The 18,353-nt window shown below is 31.7% G+C and overlaps 3 protein-coding genes across 5 annotated transcripts in view; all 3 read left to right on the top strand.

The window, feature by feature from the left end:
• LOC111470680 (transcription factor bHLH147-like) overlaps nt 1-3,046 on the top strand; it is a 15,898-nt gene extending 12,852 nt beyond the window's left edge. Inside the window, exons 2-3 of one of the 3 annotated variants that reach the window (XM_023116253.1) lie at nt 1,204-1,210; nt 2,099-3,046. In XM_023116253.1, coding sequence (XP_022972021.1) covers nt 2,232-2,879 — 648 coding nt within the window. In that variant the 5' untranslated portion in view covers nt 1,204-1,210; nt 2,099-2,231 and the 3' untranslated portion in view covers nt 2,880-3,046. Of the gene's footprint in view, nt 1-1,203; nt 1,211-1,662; nt 1,803-2,094 lie in introns of those variants that run through there. The other 2 variants (XM_023116252.1, XM_023116254.1) reach the window with 2 other exon arrangements.
• A 3,005-nt stretch (nt 3,047-6,051) lies between these two features.
• Nucleotides 6,052-10,922, top strand: LOC111470684 (probable prefoldin subunit 3). Its single transcript, XM_023116261.1, has 6 exons — nt 6,052-6,305; nt 6,991-7,048; nt 7,665-7,742; nt 8,603-8,722; nt 8,830-8,931; nt 10,379-10,922. The coding sequence occupies exons 1-6, from the start codon at nt 6,145-6,147 to the stop codon at nt 10,457-10,459; spliced, it is 600 nt and encodes a 199-aa protein (XP_022972029.1). The 5' UTR covers nt 6,052-6,144; the 3' UTR covers nt 10,460-10,922.
• A 5,248-nt stretch (nt 10,923-16,170) lies between these two features.
• Nucleotides 16,171-17,749, top strand: LOC111470683 (probable WRKY transcription factor 48). Its single transcript, XM_023116260.1, has 3 exons — nt 16,171-16,635; nt 16,938-17,078; nt 17,169-17,749. The coding sequence occupies exons 1-3, from the start codon at nt 16,226-16,228 to the stop codon at nt 17,587-17,589; spliced, it is 972 nt and encodes a 323-aa protein (XP_022972028.1). The 5' UTR covers nt 16,171-16,225; the 3' UTR covers nt 17,590-17,749.
• Nucleotides 17,750-18,353: the final 604 nt, after the last annotated feature.

Genomic DNA, 18,353 nt, shown 5'->3' with positions numbered 1-18,353 from the left:
AAAAAAAAAAAAAAAAAAAAAAAAAAAAAAAAAAAAAAAAAAAAAAAAAAAAAAAACCATGCTCCCTCTTTTACTTTATTGTTCCTTCTTCTTCTTCTTCTTCTTATTATTATTATTATTTTATTTTATTTTTTTATCACCTCCTCCACTACCAATAATCATTATGCTATAGCTCCCTTGTCCATTTTGTTTCCTATCTTTTGCTTCCTCAATTAGTGGTACCCTAATTCCTTCATCTTTGATTCCCTCCCCCCCCCCCCCCCCCCCCCCCCCTACCTTTNTTTCTAGGCTCCCCTCATACCCCCTTTCTAGGGAAACCAAATTTTACTAAGAGTGCCTCTAGATTTTAGATCAATTTTATTATTTTAGATTCTCATATTTGATCCATTTGGTTTGTTTTTTATTCCTCCCTTTTAGTTTTATGTTTGATGATATCATCGTTTACTGACTATTTGAAAAATATTGATTCAATACATGATAAGAGAAAGTAAATTGTTCGATTGAGTCATCTAATGTAGTTGAACTAGTTCGGTATAATGTGTCACTTTATTTTATTCAAGTATCTTTTTTTTCTTATTGTTACTCGATTAATCATTAGTTGTTTGATACACATGTCAATCTCCAAAATATAATTTTACTTTTTTTGTTTTGTTTTGTTTTGTTTTGCTTGTTAAAATAATTTTGAGATAATTTATTATGACAGTTGCAATAATTTTGAATATATTATATGAAAATCCCACTTTTGATGGCTTTATTGGTGCCTACTAATATCATTTTCTTCAATGACTAAACCTCTCTAATTACATAATGGGTGAAACTTTGTGATAGAAAACAATTTGTTAGTTGTATCACATTATTGAGTGTGACATCAACTAACCTAGCATTTTAATTTAATTATCTAACTAAGGAGCATGCAATTTTATTTTCCTAATTTCTCAAAATGTTTAATAGTTTGATTCATCAACCACTGTCCTACACTTACAGAGCTTAATTGGAGTATTTTTAAGTATCAAAGTGTTCTTGAACATGAAACTAGATCGGTAGGGATTATCGTAGGGATTATCATTATCATTAAAAAGTATTCGATAGATTATTTAACTTTTAATTTTTTTAGATTTTTTATTTTAAGTATATGATATATAAGATATAAAACTAAAATTTATGTTGGATACGAAGTAATAGAGCAAAATTGAAAATTGAAAGATGAGTTGTAATTAAAGAAAGCAAAGTATAAAGGGTTGAATGAATTATATATATTTTTTTTGTGAGGGGGAAAAAAAGAATAATAAAGTAAGAGAGATTTAAATTTAAAGTGGAAGTTTGATGGGGCGGGGGATCTGGCAGCAGTGGGGCATAGGGCCACATGCAAGCCTGAGCCTAGTGCCTCAAAACTTTTTTCACCATAACTAATTGTTCGGGCACCTCGGTCATCTCGGGTACCCATAACGGGCCAAACCGATAAAAGTCAAAGTCAAAGTTTTGCGATGGATCATGATGTGAAGTGAAAAAGAAACCAAACTTAGTTTTTCTGCTATTTTTGTATAATATTCTTTAATTTAGTTTTCATCTTAAACTTTACTAAATTTTCATCATTATTAAAATTAATTAAAGTTTAGAAAATTATGCTCTTTTATCTTTTTAATTCTCTTTATAACCTCTCTACTCACCGTTCCCGCTTTCTCTCCGAAACTTCATTCTCTCTCCGTTCCGTTTTCCTCCTAACTCTGTCTCTCTCTCTCTCTATCTCTACGCCACCGTCCTCTGGAATTCCGGTTTCATTTCTCTCCGACCCGGCGTCAAAGGTATCAGTCCTATTGGATTCTCGCGTTCTTTTCTGACTGTTTTGTTTGCTTTTGCTCTTCATCGTGATTGTTTTTGCTTCATTGACTGCTTGTGTTGATTTGATTTCATTGTCTTGCCTTCTTTGGATTTGGTTTGGTTGTTTGTTCTTGTTTTTGTTGATTGATTATGTGGAATTTGTGGTTTATTGATTGCTGTTTTCGATGAAGCGGAATGGAAGTAGAACTGTTCTCTTTTTGTTTTAGTGTTCTTGAATCGGTGAATTTACGTTTGTGCTTTCTGTTTTTTTGTTAGGGAGGAGTTGAGTTGATCTGGGAGGTCAGGAAGGTAGTGGCGTACAGGATTCGGTGTGGAATCATTTTTGAAGAAAGAGCTTGGTAGTTGCGGCAGTGAGACAATATCTTGAATTTTGGATCGGTGTGTGGTTTTTAATGGCGTCGTCTCTGTTTCTGAATCCTGTGGCGAGTTCTGAGCGATCGCGTGATTCGTCCAGAAAGAAAAAGAAGAAGAAAGCGGCGAGGGAGGACGGTCGTCAAGATCAGAATCACTTGAAGTGGAAATCACAAGCGCAGCATCAAGTTTACTCGTCGAAGCTGTTGCGCGCCTTGAGTCAGGTCAGGATCAGTCCTCCTTATTCCCCATCGGCGCCGAACGAGATGCCACGGCGTGGCCAAGCCGTTCGGGAGGCGGCGGATACGGTTCTGGCGATGACGGCGAAAGGAAGAAGTAGGTGGAGCAGAGCAATCTTGACGAACCGTCTGAAGCTCAAGTTTCGAAAGCACAATCGACAGAAGGCGAGTGTGAGTGGAAGCAGCCGAACGAAGAAGCCGAGAGTTAGCGTTTTGCGGTTGAAAGGGAAGGGATTACCTACTGTACAGAGAAAAGTCCGGCTTCTCGGCCGGCTGGTTCCCGGCTGCCGGAAGCAACCACTGCCGGTGATTCTGGATGAAGCAACTGATTACATACCCGCACTGGAGATGCAGATCCGAGTCATGAGCGCCATATTCAACTTGGTTTCAAGCTCTTCTTCGTCTTCTTCTGGTATGGATTCTTCCATCTCCCAACCTTCTTCTACCTGATTACCACACACTCACCGGCTGCAGTTTTCTCTTCCCAGAAAACAATTGAAAATAAAAGGAAAAAAAACAAAAAACCAGAAAAAAAAAATTCCCTTCCTCTCCTGCTTCTCTTCTGCATGTAATTTCGTGTCAATATATGAATATATATCGAGTTCTTGCATTTTCTGTGTGCAATTCTTATTATATTTTAAAAATCTTCGTATGGGAATGTGGATAAAATTAAACTCAGATAATGTTGGCGGGGGTCTCTGTTTATCATCATTTTGTTCTTGAATCTGGGCTCTTTAATCTTGAGATTCCTTACTCGTGAAAATGTTCTGTCGATCAAATCATGGGTGCGTTCTCTCATAAGATCTTTTCTGTTTGCAAAACTAGATTCATTTCTCCTTTCTTCCCCCCTTCCCGTAATCGGCATAAACCACATATTATTTTCTTGATTTTTCTTTGTTTTACATATATTAGTTTGTATAGGTCGGTTCTTGGGTTGAGTAGTTTTAAATCATGTCAATATGTCAATATTCTACCGTGTACAAAATTGATAATTTTGAGATTAGGCATAAAATTCAAAGATTGAGCTTTTTATAGCCCGGGAATAAAACTGAAAGTTTAAAATTAAATTATTTGATCTGATGAACTTATATCTTTTGATCTTGCACCGATAATAGAATAAGGAGACTAGCCATATCTTTTGTGCACTTTCCGATGTTATGGTTGTTTGGGGTGGTTGGTGTTTCAAGTTTGTACGAGTGAGAGTAGCTGAAGTTAAATTTACGGAGAAGAAAAATGACTTCAAATATGCATAGTTTATAATTATATTATGCATAACCTTATTAATAAGTTTCATCATTTTTTAGATTTATTTGGTTATTATTGGTGGAAAACTATGAACTTGAACTAGATTTGAAGATATTATTTTTTCTTAAAAAAAAAAAATCACCTTCTAAATAATTAAATATATATATATATATATATATCTTAAGCAAAAATATGTTTTTTACAAAATTAATAACTTCCGGTTGGTTCTTTTAGTTTTAAAAAATCCATGAATCAACTCGGTTGGCAATAACAAAGGGACCGATAGCTGTGTTTACTAATATCTCTGGTCGGGTACATTTTCCTTTTTCTTTCTCCCTTACAACTTTTTAGTAGACGAGTATCTAAAGTTCTTATAAAAACTCATTTCGTATGTGTCCTACTCGTGAACCAATCCATTCCAAATAAATTCATAATTGAATCGATTGATTTGTCCACGTCATCCAATGAGTTCCTTAAAAAAAAAAAAAAAAAAGGAAAGTGAGGAAGGTGCATGTGACATGTCAAGGCACAAGGCAACATGTGGGACCCATATATGTATAGGTTTGGCCACGTAAGCAAAACCCCAGTTTGGAATTTGTAATATTGGTTTTGTATTTTTATGCGTTTTCTTTTTCTCCCATGTGAGTGAGTGAGGCCACCACCAATAAAGCCAAAAGCCTCTTCTAAACCACACCTTTTCTTTTTCTCTCTTTTTCTTTTTCTTTCCTTTTTTTTTTAAATAAAAATAATAATTATAAAGCAAACCCACGTGGATGGGTCAAGTGGCCGGCCCCACTAAAAATCCTAAGTAAAAGAGAAAATGGTGACTCATCCTTCTCCTGGCTTCCAAAATTAAACTTTAAATTAAAATATTAAATATTATTTTTTTAATTATTTAATATTAACCGATTCGAGCATAGTTCAATAAATACATCAATCAAGAAATTAAAAGATTCAATAAAAAATTGGGACTTCGTCCTTTCCTTACCTTAAATATTCACTCCAGTCTCAATTTTCAACCTTCCGATTAATTATATATTTGATCTTTAATAGTTTAGTTTTTTTCTTTTTTTTAAATCCCTCAATTTTTTAAATATTTTAAACTTAAGTATAAAGTGGTGGGTGTCCACAAACGCTCGTTCTTAGCTTGTCTCCAATAATGCAATTTCAAGAGGAGTCGGTAGTTTTGCATTTGATCGCTCCTCTCTTTACAGATTTTCATCTTGTTTGGTCGATGATTAATTTTTCATTTTTATGTTCTGAAAAAAAAATGATGATAGTTCGAGTTTATATAAACTCAGATATCGACACAACAAAACAACTATTAGCTTAGACTTAATGTCGCTAGTTCGATAGCTCGTGAACATATATGCAAAAGGTAGACGTAATGTCTTTAACTAAAAAAACAAATTGATATCTAAGGGCGGTTGTGGAACGGACTCTAGGTTTAAAAGAAGAACATAAAATATTCATTAATTAAAAAAAATATATATAATTTGTTTGTCAATTTGAAGGAGCCACATTTTCTCCAAAATCTCAGATAATTTAAGAACTTTAGTCAAACAAGTTGCCTTGGTTATCTTGAAATCTTCGATCTTTGGGTGATAATATCAAAACCCAATCATAAGAATGTTTGAACCAATCATTGCAATCTAAGTAAATAATAATAATAATAATAATAGGATTTCATTCATTAATAATAATAATAATAATAATAATAATATTTAAGAAAAAATGTGTATCCTCGATCAAACAAAACACGGGTATCAATTCATATGAATTATGCTTAAATTGATATTTACTTTATATTTATCTTATTTTTTCGATTTTAGAAATGTTTGAGTAACGGAAATATGAAAAAAAAAATCGATTTTAAAGGTTTTCACGTCTTTAAAAGAATGTTTCGTTTCCCTCTCCAACTAATATGTGATCTCACATAGTGTCTCGACAAATATTGTTTGATACACGTTTTAATTTGAAAAACATTTTGATTTAGGTTTTGGTTGATTAGTCAAATTTCTCGATTGATTTATTCAACTAAAATTCGGGTCTACTTATCTCCTTAATTTTTGAATTTAAAATGTATTTATGAGATTAAAAATATAAAATTAAATACTTAAAGTACATTTTGAATGATTATTATGAATACGATAAAAGAATGGGAAGTTTGTGATACCAAATTTGGTGTTATTTTCGTAATTATTTTAATTTCTCTTCATAAATTATTATAAAAATAAATCCACAAAAACTGATTCATTGGGCCTTTAGCCCAAACCAATAATCTTTCTTGGCGGTGGCAGCCCAAGCCCAAATCATTTAGACCCATTTAGATATTGATATCTACGACGTCGTTTAGTCATCTTCATTCTCGCACAAGTTGGGTCGTTGAATCTCATTTTCCAGAAAAGAAATTTATTGGTTGTTTTGATTTTTATTTTGCGGAGGTTTTGGGTTTTTCTTCCAATCGGAAATGGCTACCGCATCGTTGTCTTCCTCTTCTTCTTCTTCTTCCGGCACCGTTGTCAGTGACAGAAGAGGAATTCCGGCGGCTCAGTTCGTGGAGGACGTTCGTACTTATCTCTCTAATTTAGGCCTCGATGTTCAATCCGCCCTTGCTTTTCTCCAGGAGCGGTACTCTCTCGTTCTATTTTTATTTTCACTTGATTCAAATCCGGAAATGTCGTTGTAGTTCTTGTCTATTGATGTTTTTGATTTTGTGTCTTGCTTTCTGTCACTTTTAGTGATTTTCTGAGTTCTTGATTATTGTTTTCTGTCACTTTGAAGTCCTGTTCTATGTTGTAGGCTCCAATTAAGGCATTCATGACTTGATGTATGTGTTAGTGAAGTTGAACTTTTTTGTTTAGTCGTGGTATTGCAGCTCTACTTTTTTTTTTTTTTTTTTGGAACTTTACTCGTTTCTAGTGGCTGAGAGTGAATCGAACTTTCTAGAATTTTCGTTTTTGTGGTTTTCTTAGAGTTACATCATCGTTGAAGTCTGCTGGATTCAGTTTGTGTGATTTAGAGCTATCTTTTTGAGCTCCTCGACTTTTTTGAGTGTATCTCTTAGAGCTTTACATGCATTAGTTTCCATGACTTAGCTTAGTGTTGCTGTGTACTTGATGTGAATCATGGAACTCTCTCTGCACTCGAACACGTGAAAATTGTTAGTAGATTGTAGCGAATAAATGCTGCTTTATTCAACTCTTTCCTACGCTTTACAAAATAGGATCCATGCGGGAAGATATTCATATTTGTTTCTTAAGTTTAACGCCCTGTTTTCCTTTTTTTTATTATACTCTGCAAATATCTCATGCAGACTTCAGCAATACAAGTTAGTTGAGATGAAACTCCTTGCTCAACAAAGGGACTTGCAGGTTTGATGTTTTATTTTTATTTTTTTTATTATTATTTTTTTAATTTTAGGGTACTTTCTTTCTGTTTTTCCAGATTTTTCTTTTACATGCTCATCATCTCACGCTGAAGTTATGGAATATTGTCAGATACTGTTTCTATTCGTCACATTTATTGAATCCAAACTGGGTATAAGCTAAATAATTGATAATTTTACATATTAAAATCATTCTAAATTAAGGAGCTATCAGATTAAAAATGATGGAGTTTAAGAAATTACAAGTTCTACTATGATCATTGGCAGATAACATGAACTGCATTTGTGAGCCCTGAAATTAGATTATATATATTCAGATGCAAGCTAAGGTACATGGCTAGTGTGTGTAGGTGATGCATGTTTGATTTAATGAAGAAAGTATCTGCCTCAGGCTCTCAGCATCATAGTTAGGCTCCCGCCTTATGAAAAATGGGACTTTACTATTAAAAATGTGTACTTGTATTTGATTAGAAAGTCAAGTAAGAGTTAGTATTTTCTCATAGTTAAAGTCAGTATTTAATGTTTAGCTACTTAAATGTTACGGAACCATAATGCTTGTGGCCTAACTATCATCCTTTGCTGTTACCCTTCCATCCTGTCAGGCAAAGATTCCAGACATAAAGAAGTGTTTGGGTATAGTTGCTACTTTACAAGCAAAGAAGGATGCAGCCACTGGTGAGGTTCGTCTTTTTGTCTCCCATGGTAGCTTTGGTTATTTATACCATCTTGGAGATATGTGGTCACCTAATGAGTAAATTATTTGCATTATATGATATTATCGCATATTGAAATTTATTTTCAAGAGCATTTTGAAATGATTTCCTACGGTTTCTTGCTTTCCTGAAGAAAGTTGCTTGTGTTGAATTTTTTTTCTTCAAAGTCTTTTTAAAAGAAATAAGAAAAGTTGCTTAAAGGCCCATCTCTAATATTGAAATTTATGTTCAATTGTTTTGCCATTTGATATTTTCTAATTTAATACCATTTGGTTCAGGGATGTGTTTTGGACTCAAAAACCATTTCCTCATGCCTCCATTGGCTATGCTACTCTCTCTCTCTCCTTTTTTTTTTCTTCTAATTTTTTTCTTGAAAAACCAACTTTATTTGACTGCTACTCCCATATGATTTCCTGCTGAAAATAGAGGAACAAATAATTTTAAAAAACGGCCGTTGCATTGGTTACATTAATGAATTATTATCTGGATAACTATTCCTGAATTTTATCAAGTTCGTATGCTTTATGTGCAGTGCGCAGAGTGCAAGATGATAAAGTAGAAAATTACAGGGCGTAAACATAAGAATCGACTAGGGCTTACTGTAAAATTATTAATTGATAAAATAATCGTATAGGATTATCTGTTTCTGTTGTCAGCCTTAGCTAGATGTAGCTTGTGGATTTGTCGGTTTTCTTAGGGTATAATTTTCTACTTTTAATGATCTAGTATTGTAAGCATCTCTATGAAGTTGCGGTATTTCCTTTCTTTAACCATCTTAAACTTGAGTTTTCTTAAGCAATCTGTTTATCTTTAGCTATCATGCACAGCCACTTGTAGCAGATTTTGAGATCTCTGAGGGCATATATTCCCGGGCTCGCATTGAGGAAACTGAGTCAGTTTGTTTATGGCTTGGTGCAAATGTCATGCTGGACTATTCATGTGAAGAGGTTACAGATACTGGTCAAAAAGATCACTTTAATCATTTTCTCCATGTCTTATCCAATTTTGGAATAAAGGACACTGATTATGGCTGTTTTCACGTTTGCTGGTGCAGGCCACAGCCCTCCTACAGAAGAACCTGGATAATGCTAAAGCGAGCTTAGAAGTTCTTGTTGCTGATCTACAGTTTTTGAGGGACCAGGTGACAATAACACAGGTAGGCACCCCTTTCTATTTCAACTAGTCGGCGAGTGTTTTTACTCACATTATTACCGATCCTGCTATTTTCTGCTTGAGAAGTCATTACAACGTGAACGCTTCCATTTAAAAGACTAGGCAACATAACCCATTGTTTGGAAACTCTAGACATGACAGAATTTGGTGTTATTAACTATCAACTGCGCAGTCAAGATGGTTGGAATTTGCAGAAATTGAATGTGAATTAGGAAGATTTTCAAATATCTTAGGTCCTTTTGATAATCATTTAGGCTTGATTGGATAACCATTTAGTTTTGAAAATTAAGCTTCAACACTGTTTCCACCTCTTAGATTTTTTTCCTTATGTTATCTACTTTTAACAAATGTTTTTGAAATTCAAGCCAAAGCTTTTAATTTTTTTTTTTTAAAAAAACACCAACCCGTAATTAAGATCTCCTGATAATAATTAGCGACCAAGCACTTTTGGTGTGATTTTTGTTTGGGGGGCTCTCTACACTTGGCCTTTAGATTGTTCCGGTTTCTTCTGTGCAATAAACCCCTTGATGTTTCTTACGAAAGAAGAAAAATAAGTTTTTGGTTTTGGATTTGGCTAAAAATTCAAATCTTTCCTTCAGAAAGATGAAAACCATTGGAAAGAAAATGTGAAAAAAAGCAAAATTTTAAAAAACAAGACACTAAATAGGTATCAAATGGGTGGGGTCTTAGTTAAAATTCTTGTTTTTCAAAAATTAAGGTTACAAGTATTAGTTCCATGTATTAGTTTTTTGTTTTGTTGTCTATTTTTTACTAATGTTTTCAAAGTTCAAGTAAAGTTTGGAACTGAATAAGTTGTTTTTAAAAAAATTGTTTTTGTTTTTGTAATTTGACTAAGAATTTAAATGTTTTCTTAAGAAAGTCGAAAATTATTGTAAGTAATTGAGTGAAGACAAACACAGGTTATAAAAAATCAAAGACCAAAAGCTTAGCCTATTTGATAATCATTAGTTTTTTGGTTTTTAGGTTTCGAAATTTATTCTTGCACCCTTTCTAATCATTAATCTTTTAATTTTGTGTCTAGTAAACCCTTAAAGTTTAGAAGTGTCCAATAGTCTTCTAAACTTTCAATTGTGTGTTTATAATGACAATTCAACCTTGTTTAAAATATTCATACACATGACTCAAAACTGAATTTGTCTTATGATCATAACTTTTATATTTTATAGTTATTACGCCTACCAACTTCAAAAAGTTTCCGATTCCAGATATTGTTTATTATATAATAAATGTCTTTCTAGTTTAATTTGAAAATCATAAATCTTTTGTTACTTCTTAAAAGAAAAAACAATCCATAATCAACACCAACTTTGTTACATGTAGCACAAGTAGATCAATCTTTGTTATTAAGAGTGATATGCTTAGTTCATCTCCAGTTTGTTAAATTTTTTTGTTACACAACTTCTAAGCAGGTGACAATAGCTCGTGTTTACAATTGGGATGTTCATCAGCGTCGAGTTCAGCTAGCTGGCACCAGTGTAGAAAGCTCGTAAGTTTTTTACGAGCCCTCATATTTCATTGTTGGTGGAGAATCCATTTCTTGATTGGCAGTACCGTCCTGATCCATACATACCTTCTGAATTTAGGCCATTCAAAATTTTCCTGTCATTATCAAAAAAAATGAACTTTTTTATTTATGGATTCTGATCGCATCTACACTTTCAAAAGTGATGCTTATATCTAGGATGAGATTTGTTATGAAATTAGGTAGCTTTTGTGTGCCTGTTCTGTTACACTTGTTAGATTCTGCTGCTGTAAGTTTCGGGTTGATGGTCGTCGGGTCGTCATCCCAGTTACGTTACTTGGTTGAGGGTGTATTTGCTTTGAGAATCCCATCTTTATAACTTTATGTATTTGTTTTCAAAATCGCTTTCGAGTGGTTTTAGGTTTGTATGGGTTTAGTCTTCCGTGAAAGTAAAAGGAAAAGGGGGAATGAATTCAAACAAGTTTTTATTCGATTCTTGTTATCAAAAGTAGAAAGATTATGTTTTTGGTTAAACTATAATTTTATGATAGTTGAGTGAATTTACCGTTTTATTTCGGGATTCAAATTGATGACCTATTGATCTAGAGGTCAATGATATTCGTCTTCTAGTTGTGTTATGTTGGTTGATGAATATGTATTTCAATTTTAATTTGTGATTTAATGTAGTTTTTAAATATTGATGTTGCAAATGTTGGTTCATTTGACCAATTATAAGATATAATTGGAGAAAATGTTTTATATTTATTAACACTCTTAACTCTTACCATTTTGTTTAAAATGTACTTTTGACCTTTCCAAAATATAAATATTATTATTATTCGTAAACTTTTATAAATATCTCAAAATTTAATTTTGAAATATATATTTTTTTAAAAAAAAATCAAATAAAAATTGTGATCTAAATTTTGATTGTAGGTCACTTTCATACTATTTTATGTCACAATTAAGTGTTCTTTAATTTTTTAAAAATAATTTAGATTATTTATTTGGTGAAGTTCTTTTTCTTGATCTTCCAATTTTCTCTGTCTGCCTTTTCTTTTTGGGTTCTTATTTTTGCTAAGATAATATTATCCGAATAAATACGTCACACTATTGTTTAGTAATTAAAACTAAAAATCATATGAAATCATAATTTAAGGTCGAGACCACCGTTTTTTTTTTTCAAACTATAGATTTTGAATAGATAGAAACTTAAAATTTGAAATTTGAAATTGAAAAATGCTCGAGTTTAGCAAAGTGGGAACGAAAAAAAAGAAACACGTGATAGGAGGACTGCTTGTCTGTGTAATAAGGTCAACCATACAAAATGATAGGCCTCCTCAAAAGGGTTGCAGATCTGGAAGCTTATGTTATGTGTTAAAATCAATGGGTGAGTTTGAAAATTATTGTACTTTTTGAGAGCTTAGAAACTGAAGAGTACAAAAATCAACAGAAAAATGATTCCAACTTTTGAAAATAAATTTTCAGATGAGGTTTTGTAATAATGGTTTTGGCTTTTGAATAGTGAAATTGACGATTTGATTCGGCGGCTTTGTATTCATACGAGGAACTGAACCGATCGGGATTTCAACTATTCAAACCTCAAACTTTTGCCAATTTTTGTCACTTTCTACTCCAACAGTAAAAAATTGAATTTTGTTCGGATTGACTTGTATTATGACTCGAATAAGTCTCTCAGAGTTTTTGTATTTTTACCATTCATCGAATTTAATCTTAAACTTACATATCTATTGCAATCATAATTTCTTTATCTTTAAACAATCTTTTTGAAAAATGGTTAAAGACGATTATTTTAATATAGTAGTTTAAAAAAACCATAGTCTAAAATTAGTTTTGTACCATAATTTTAATACATATATATATTTGGAAAGAATGTATTTTTAGATAATTTAATAAAAAGAAAAGCCTTTGAATTCATATTTTTTTTAATTAAAATAAAAAGAAAGAAAGAAAAGAAAAGCAAAAGCTAAAGCTAAAGATCAAATACAAAAGTGTTCATTGGATATTCTTGTAATGGTTGGTTCTCATACATCATTTTTATTATTTTTTATTTTCTTTTAAATTTAACATTATTATTATTATTATTATTATTATTCACTTTTTATCAAACATTTTAAAACAAAATTAATGTTCTTTTTAAAAGTTGAAGTTATCAACTTTTAAATCAAACCCAATTAGAATCGAAATGATATATATATATATATATACATATATCTATATATATATATATATCTATATATATATATTATATCTATATTATTGACAAAGAGAGAGTCAAAATTGTGTTGCCCCAATAAATAAAAGGGGCTGTTTTTTGGTCCTTTTATGTCCCACAAAAAAAATGCACAATAAAGTGGCGGCGACCAAATAAAATAGGAACTCATCGCATTGACATTGTGAAGAAAATGATGTTTTTTTTTCTCTTTTTTTGAATTAAATGACCATTTTTTTTCCTTCTCACATGTCTTTCACAATCTTTAATACTTTATTTTTCAAACCTCTTCGTAAAGTGAACCGACCCCTCTTTTTATCTCTAATCGAAAATAATTGGTTCAACGGGTACGATGGACCCTCTCTTTTTTTTTTTTGCTTTACTCGACTTTAATTTCATTTTGGTTATTCTAAATTTTAATGCGTAGAATTTAGTATTTTAAAACTTTTAAATTGTAACTATTTTGCTCCATATTTATCAGATCGGAGAGGGGAAACTAAACCTTTGTTATAACAATGTGGAAACTTCTTCCTATCAGAATGTGTCTTAAAAACCTTGGGAGAAAGCCCGAAAGAAAAAGTCCAAAAAAGACAATATCTGCTAGCGGTCGGTTTGGGTTGTTACAATATTATTGTTTTATTTAAATTATTACAATATATGCTATGCTCGAATTATGTTTTGATATAAAATTTAGTTATATATTTTTTAAAAAATATTGTAATTTAATATTAATTTTTGATGAAGAATAAATTTAAAAATAATAACGTACTCCTTACGTTGATACAAATCATTGATGAGAAGGACAAAAAATTTAGAGGGATGTCGGACGAAGAACCAAAAGGAAAACGAGATGTCGTTTTCACATTCCCCTTTACTGCCTTCCTTCTTTTTCCTACTTGTCGTTTTTGTTATTATTAGACGGTGTCGTTTTCCAGTCCCCGGACGCGTTTTCTTCTCTTCTCTCTCTCTTTTTTAATTATTTAATTTCAACGAAACAACCAAATAAAATTTTGTTGACTTTGACTCTTTCTAAATCTCTTCCCTTGAAATAAACAGATTTTTTCTATTTGAATTCAATTTTTAAATTGATCAATAAATTATTTTAATACTATTATTGGAATTGCTTCCAAATGCCGCAATTATCGCTGCTTTATTTATTTATTTATTTATTTTAAATTTAACATATTTATGAAAAATTGATTAGAGTCAACGAATTAGGTTTCACTCTATTAATAATTAATTAATTACATATACATGCATAACAAACTCAACTAACCCATTATATAGAGTTGCAAAACTAGGGTTTTAAATGATATTAGTCCCGAGCTATTGGCTACGGCTTTAAAAATACACCACGTCGATCGACATAATCCTAAACTAATATTAAAAGTCCATCTATAGTTCGAACAGTAATTGACATGTACTCGTTTTTTTAAATTTAATGGCTTAAATTCCCATATATTGCATATCAAATACATCATGAACCTATCGGACTCAAAATCGAACATTTAAGGATAGAATTTTTAGTTGAAAGTTCTTGAACCTACATGGGACACAAACATAATAGTTTAGATTAAAGTACAGACGAGATTGGAATGATCTAGAACCATCACATATATTGAGCCCCCAACGTAAACTAATATGGGCCGTGCTTAGTATTAACGTGAAATAGGACGATAACCTAACTATTAAATTATTAAATAACTTTCATATATATATATATATACATATTTTAAATAAGAATATTATTATTTTAAATATTTATATTAATAATTGTGGAGGGAAAAAAACTGTCCTTTATATAGGTTTCAATAGGACTGTCCTTGAAAAATTATTGTGAAGAAAAAGGTGGAGTTGGCCAACTTTATTTCCATTCAACATATTTACTTTTCCAATTTTAAAATATTATTATTATTATTATTATTATTATAAAAAATTAAAATATTATTCTGTTTATTTTATAACAAAATAGAGTTAATTATGAGTTATCTAAGCCTAAATTACATTTAAAAAATCCTAATTGATGGAGGGGTATAAATGTCATTTAGCAGCATTGAAAACCTAGTGGAAAAGTTGTGGGCCATGGATTTTTAGGCAAAGGCCCACTTCCTTGGAACAAGACCGTCTAATTTAACGCTAATTAATTAATTAATTAATTAATTACCAAATATATTAATTATTAAATAAATATTTACCTTTTTTTTCAAGTGGCACGGAAAGAAACGCCTCCATGGAACCGCACGTGCCAAACTCTCCCTCTTTCCCCTTCAATTAGGGCTTTTTCTCTCCGTGTTTTTTTTAAAGTAATATTAATATTTTGTTTCTTTTCCAATTTTATTTGCTATTTATTGAAAAAATATTTTTTTATCACAACTTTAAATTTTTTATTATAACTAAGAAATTCATTTTTTTATTATATTTCTGAAAATATATTAATGTTAATAAATATTTAAAAAAGTGTAGAAATAAATGTATAATATATCTGAAAATATTTAAATTATAAATATTTTTGAATTTATAAAAAAAAAAAATTTAAAATGCACCCATTATTTATGTTTCGATGATAACAATAAAAGTTATTAATGCACCAATTTTACGTGTGGTTCATAAAAATTGAAAATAAAAATAAAAATTATTGATTCCATATTATCGTTTGCTTATTTATGTTAGAGAGCTTAATTAATTGGTTTAATTAAGGAATAAATATATTATTTAGAAAGCTTATTCTACGGGAAAGCATTTTTAGGTTGAGTAAAGAATATAGTTATTACACTTCATTAATTACCATATATTTCCCTATTTATTTTTTTTTTTAATATTTAAACTCGATTAAAAAAAATGCGGGATACATATTAAAAAATTTCTAAATCATTAGAATATTAATTAATTTATAGATAATTATTTATGAAACTGACATTAATTTAATTATTTTTATGGCGTAATTCATACCACACAAATAAATATGCATGTGTTTTTTTTTTTTTTTTAATTGTAACTTTGGTTTTAGAAAAAAAAATTAATAANCAAATAAATATGCATGTGTTTTTTTTTTTTTTTTTAATTGTAACTTTGGTTTTAGAAAAAAAAATTAATAAAATTGTTTGGGTGTTTTATTAAATAAATTATTTTTAAGGATTGAATTTTAAATTTTTTCTAACGCATGATTAAAATTAAAATTTATTAATCAATATACTCATACACGTAAGAATAATAAAAAATAAAAATAATAAAAAAAAACCTCTTTTTTTTGCATACGTGTACACGGCCAATAGAATCTAGTTTACACTGGAACCGGTTAACCGGTCAAAACTACGCGTTTCAGAAGACTCCTTTTTCAGTAGTGGTCTGTCATTTATTGCGAACACCGATCTTGTTTCCATGCCCATCGTTTACCGGCACCTGTAGGTCACCATCCTAGGTGGGAAAACTTACACCCCAAGCTGTTCTCCAAAATCCCACAAATCCAAACACTCTCCTTTTGCTCTATCATTCTTCCACGAAGAATATTATTATTATTATGTCTTAAAAAAAAAAAAAAAAAAAAACTCCGATCGATCCAAAATGGAGAAAAAATTTGAAGACTCGTTGATGGGGTCGGCAACTTCTACCGGAATTTACTCTCAAACGGTGTTTTCCGACGAGTTTCCGGTGGGTGGTTCGGGTTTTTCCGGTGTGTTCGACCTGCCATGTGATGATCATAAAGCTTCTTGTTGTTCTTCTTCTTCTTTTGACTTGTTTGGTGGTGGGATTGGATTCCATGATTTCTATAATCCTTCTTCTATATTCGATTTGCTTTCTACTACCGTGCCGCCCCTTCAGCCGCCGCTTTCCTCGCCGTCCTCCACCGTCCCGGAGTCCTCCGAGGTGCTTAATGCTCCGCCGACGCCTAATTCTTCCTCCGTTTCTAATTCCTCCTCCAATGAAGCTGCTCCTATCGAAGAGGTTGACAAGAACGCCAAGACTTCCAAAGTGTAAGAGATCATTATTATTGGTCTCGATCTGATTTTCACGATCCTATGATATTATCTGTTTTAGATCTAAGTTCGACATTTACTCCATTTATTCATATTTTTTAAGAATTTATTGATTATAATGAGGAAATTTTGGATGTAATTAATGGGGTTGTGTTGATTTGATTTAGTTGACTAATTTTGAGCTTCATGATTCTTCTCCTTTTTTTTGCTTTTTTTTCTCAAAAAGAAATGAAAAAAGTTGGAGATTTTATTTATTTTTAATTAATTAATTAATTTTCTTTTTACTGTTTTTGTTTTAGGTTGAAGCCAAAGAAGAACCAGAAGAAGCAACGAGAACCCAGATTTGCTTTCATGACAAAGAGTGATATCGATCATCTCGACGACGGTTACCGGTGGCGGAAGTACGGTCAAAAGACAGTGAAGAACAGTCCTTATCCTAGGTTTGTCTTTTTCGTATATTTTTACAATGATATAATATCATTTACTTCGAATTTAAATTTAAAAGGCCGAGTATTTTGTTTATAATATAGAAGTTATTATCGTTGCACGACATCACAATGCGGTGTGAAAAAGAGGGTGGAACGGTCATCGAGCGACCATTCAATCGTCATCACAACGTACGAAGGCCAACACACCCACCAAAGTCCGGTAATGCCACGAGGAAGCATCCGAATACTATCGGAATCCACCAACTGCCTCGTTGCCGATCACGACGTTGCCACCACCGGAATTCTATTCCAACACAACATTCCCGGCCAACCCTTCATGTATAACCCTCCGCAACCGTTTCTAACAAACGAATCGTCGTTCTTGAGTCCTCGTCCTCCTCCGCCTTCCCTTTCACCGCCATTGTTGTCGTCTCGAGCTTCCTTGCTTCAAGACAATGGGCTTCTGCAGGACTTGGTGCCATTGCAAGTGAGGAAGGAACCAAAAGATGAACAAAATGGATGAAAAATTCTCTTTTGGTATGCCTTAGAAATTCAAATCAACCATTTTCCTTTGCTTTTTTTAGCCGATTATAATCCCACAAGTACGAAACGCTTTCTCTATGAGTATTATATTCTTTGTTTATTATGAACTTCATCGGTTTTAGCTCAATACGTTCATCGTCCATCTCTTTAGAATTAGGGTTTAGGGTTTTTCCGTCACATTGGGATGTTACAAAACCGAACAATCATATATAAAATAAGAAGGAGATGATCCAACACGTATACGGATAGAAAGCTAAAATTAATAAGTAAATCCATAAAAGATTTAGTTAAAGAGAGGTCAAATGGTAAGACCATATGCCCACTTGTCTCCGTGCAGAGTATAGCTCTCATCCAAACATATGATTATGAAACTCCAATGAGCATTCCTAGTCACACGAGAAGAGAGGTCAAATGGTAAGACCGTACACCCGCTTGGCTCCTCGTAGAGTATAACTCGAGTCCAAACATTCGATTAGTATAAAGGGTAACGTCCATGAAACTCTAGCAAAAAGACAGGTCATTTGTTTAGGGGTGTAGGACTCTTCAAAACACCAGGCTAATTCTAAAACTTGAGACTTTAACTTTTTCGAAACTTAAAAAAGATTTGTTCATTATATTATTATAACATATATTAATGATATTATTTTGTTTTTATTTAGATTAAAATACTTTTAATGAAAGGATTCATATATAGTCAACTTAATTTTTAAATATATTTAGTTTTATACTTTTAACTAATGGATA

This window comes from Cucurbita maxima, unplaced genomic scaffold (genome assembly GCF_002738345.1).
Source record: "Cucurbita maxima cultivar Rimu unplaced genomic scaffold, Cmax_1.0 Cma_Scf00047, whole genome shotgun sequence".
Taxonomy (NCBI): Eukaryota; Viridiplantae; Streptophyta; class Magnoliopsida; order Cucurbitales; family Cucurbitaceae; genus Cucurbita; species Cucurbita maxima.
The sequence above is the reverse complement of the archived record's forward strand: the minus strand, read 5'-3'. Positions and strand labels throughout refer to the sequence as shown.

Bases quoted from the DNA above. Each gene is read 5' to 3' on its own strand.
- LOC111470684 (XM_023116261.1), top strand. From the start codon at position 6,145: ATGGCTACCGCATCGTTGTCTTCCTCTTCTTCTTCTTCTTCCGGCACC. The intron at 6,306-6,990 runs GTACTCTCTCGT...TATCTCATGCAG, and splicing joins CTTGCTTTTCTCCAGGAGCG to ACTTCAGCAATACAAGTTAG. The intron at 8,932-10,378 runs GTAGGCACCCCT...ACTTCTAAGCAG, and splicing joins ACCAGGTGACAATAACACAG to GTGACAATAGCTCGTGTTTA.
- LOC111470683 (XM_023116260.1), top strand. From the start codon at position 16,226: ATGGAGAAAAAATTTGAAGACTCGTTGATGGGGTCGGCAACTTCTACC. The intron at 16,636-16,937 runs GTAAGAGATCAT...TTTTTGTTTTAG, and splicing joins AACGCCAAGACTTCCAAAGT to GTTGAAGCCAAAGAAGAACC. The intron at 17,079-17,168 runs GTTTGTCTTTTT...TTTATAATATAG, and splicing joins AAGAACAGTCCTTATCCTAG to AAGTTATTATCGTTGCACGA.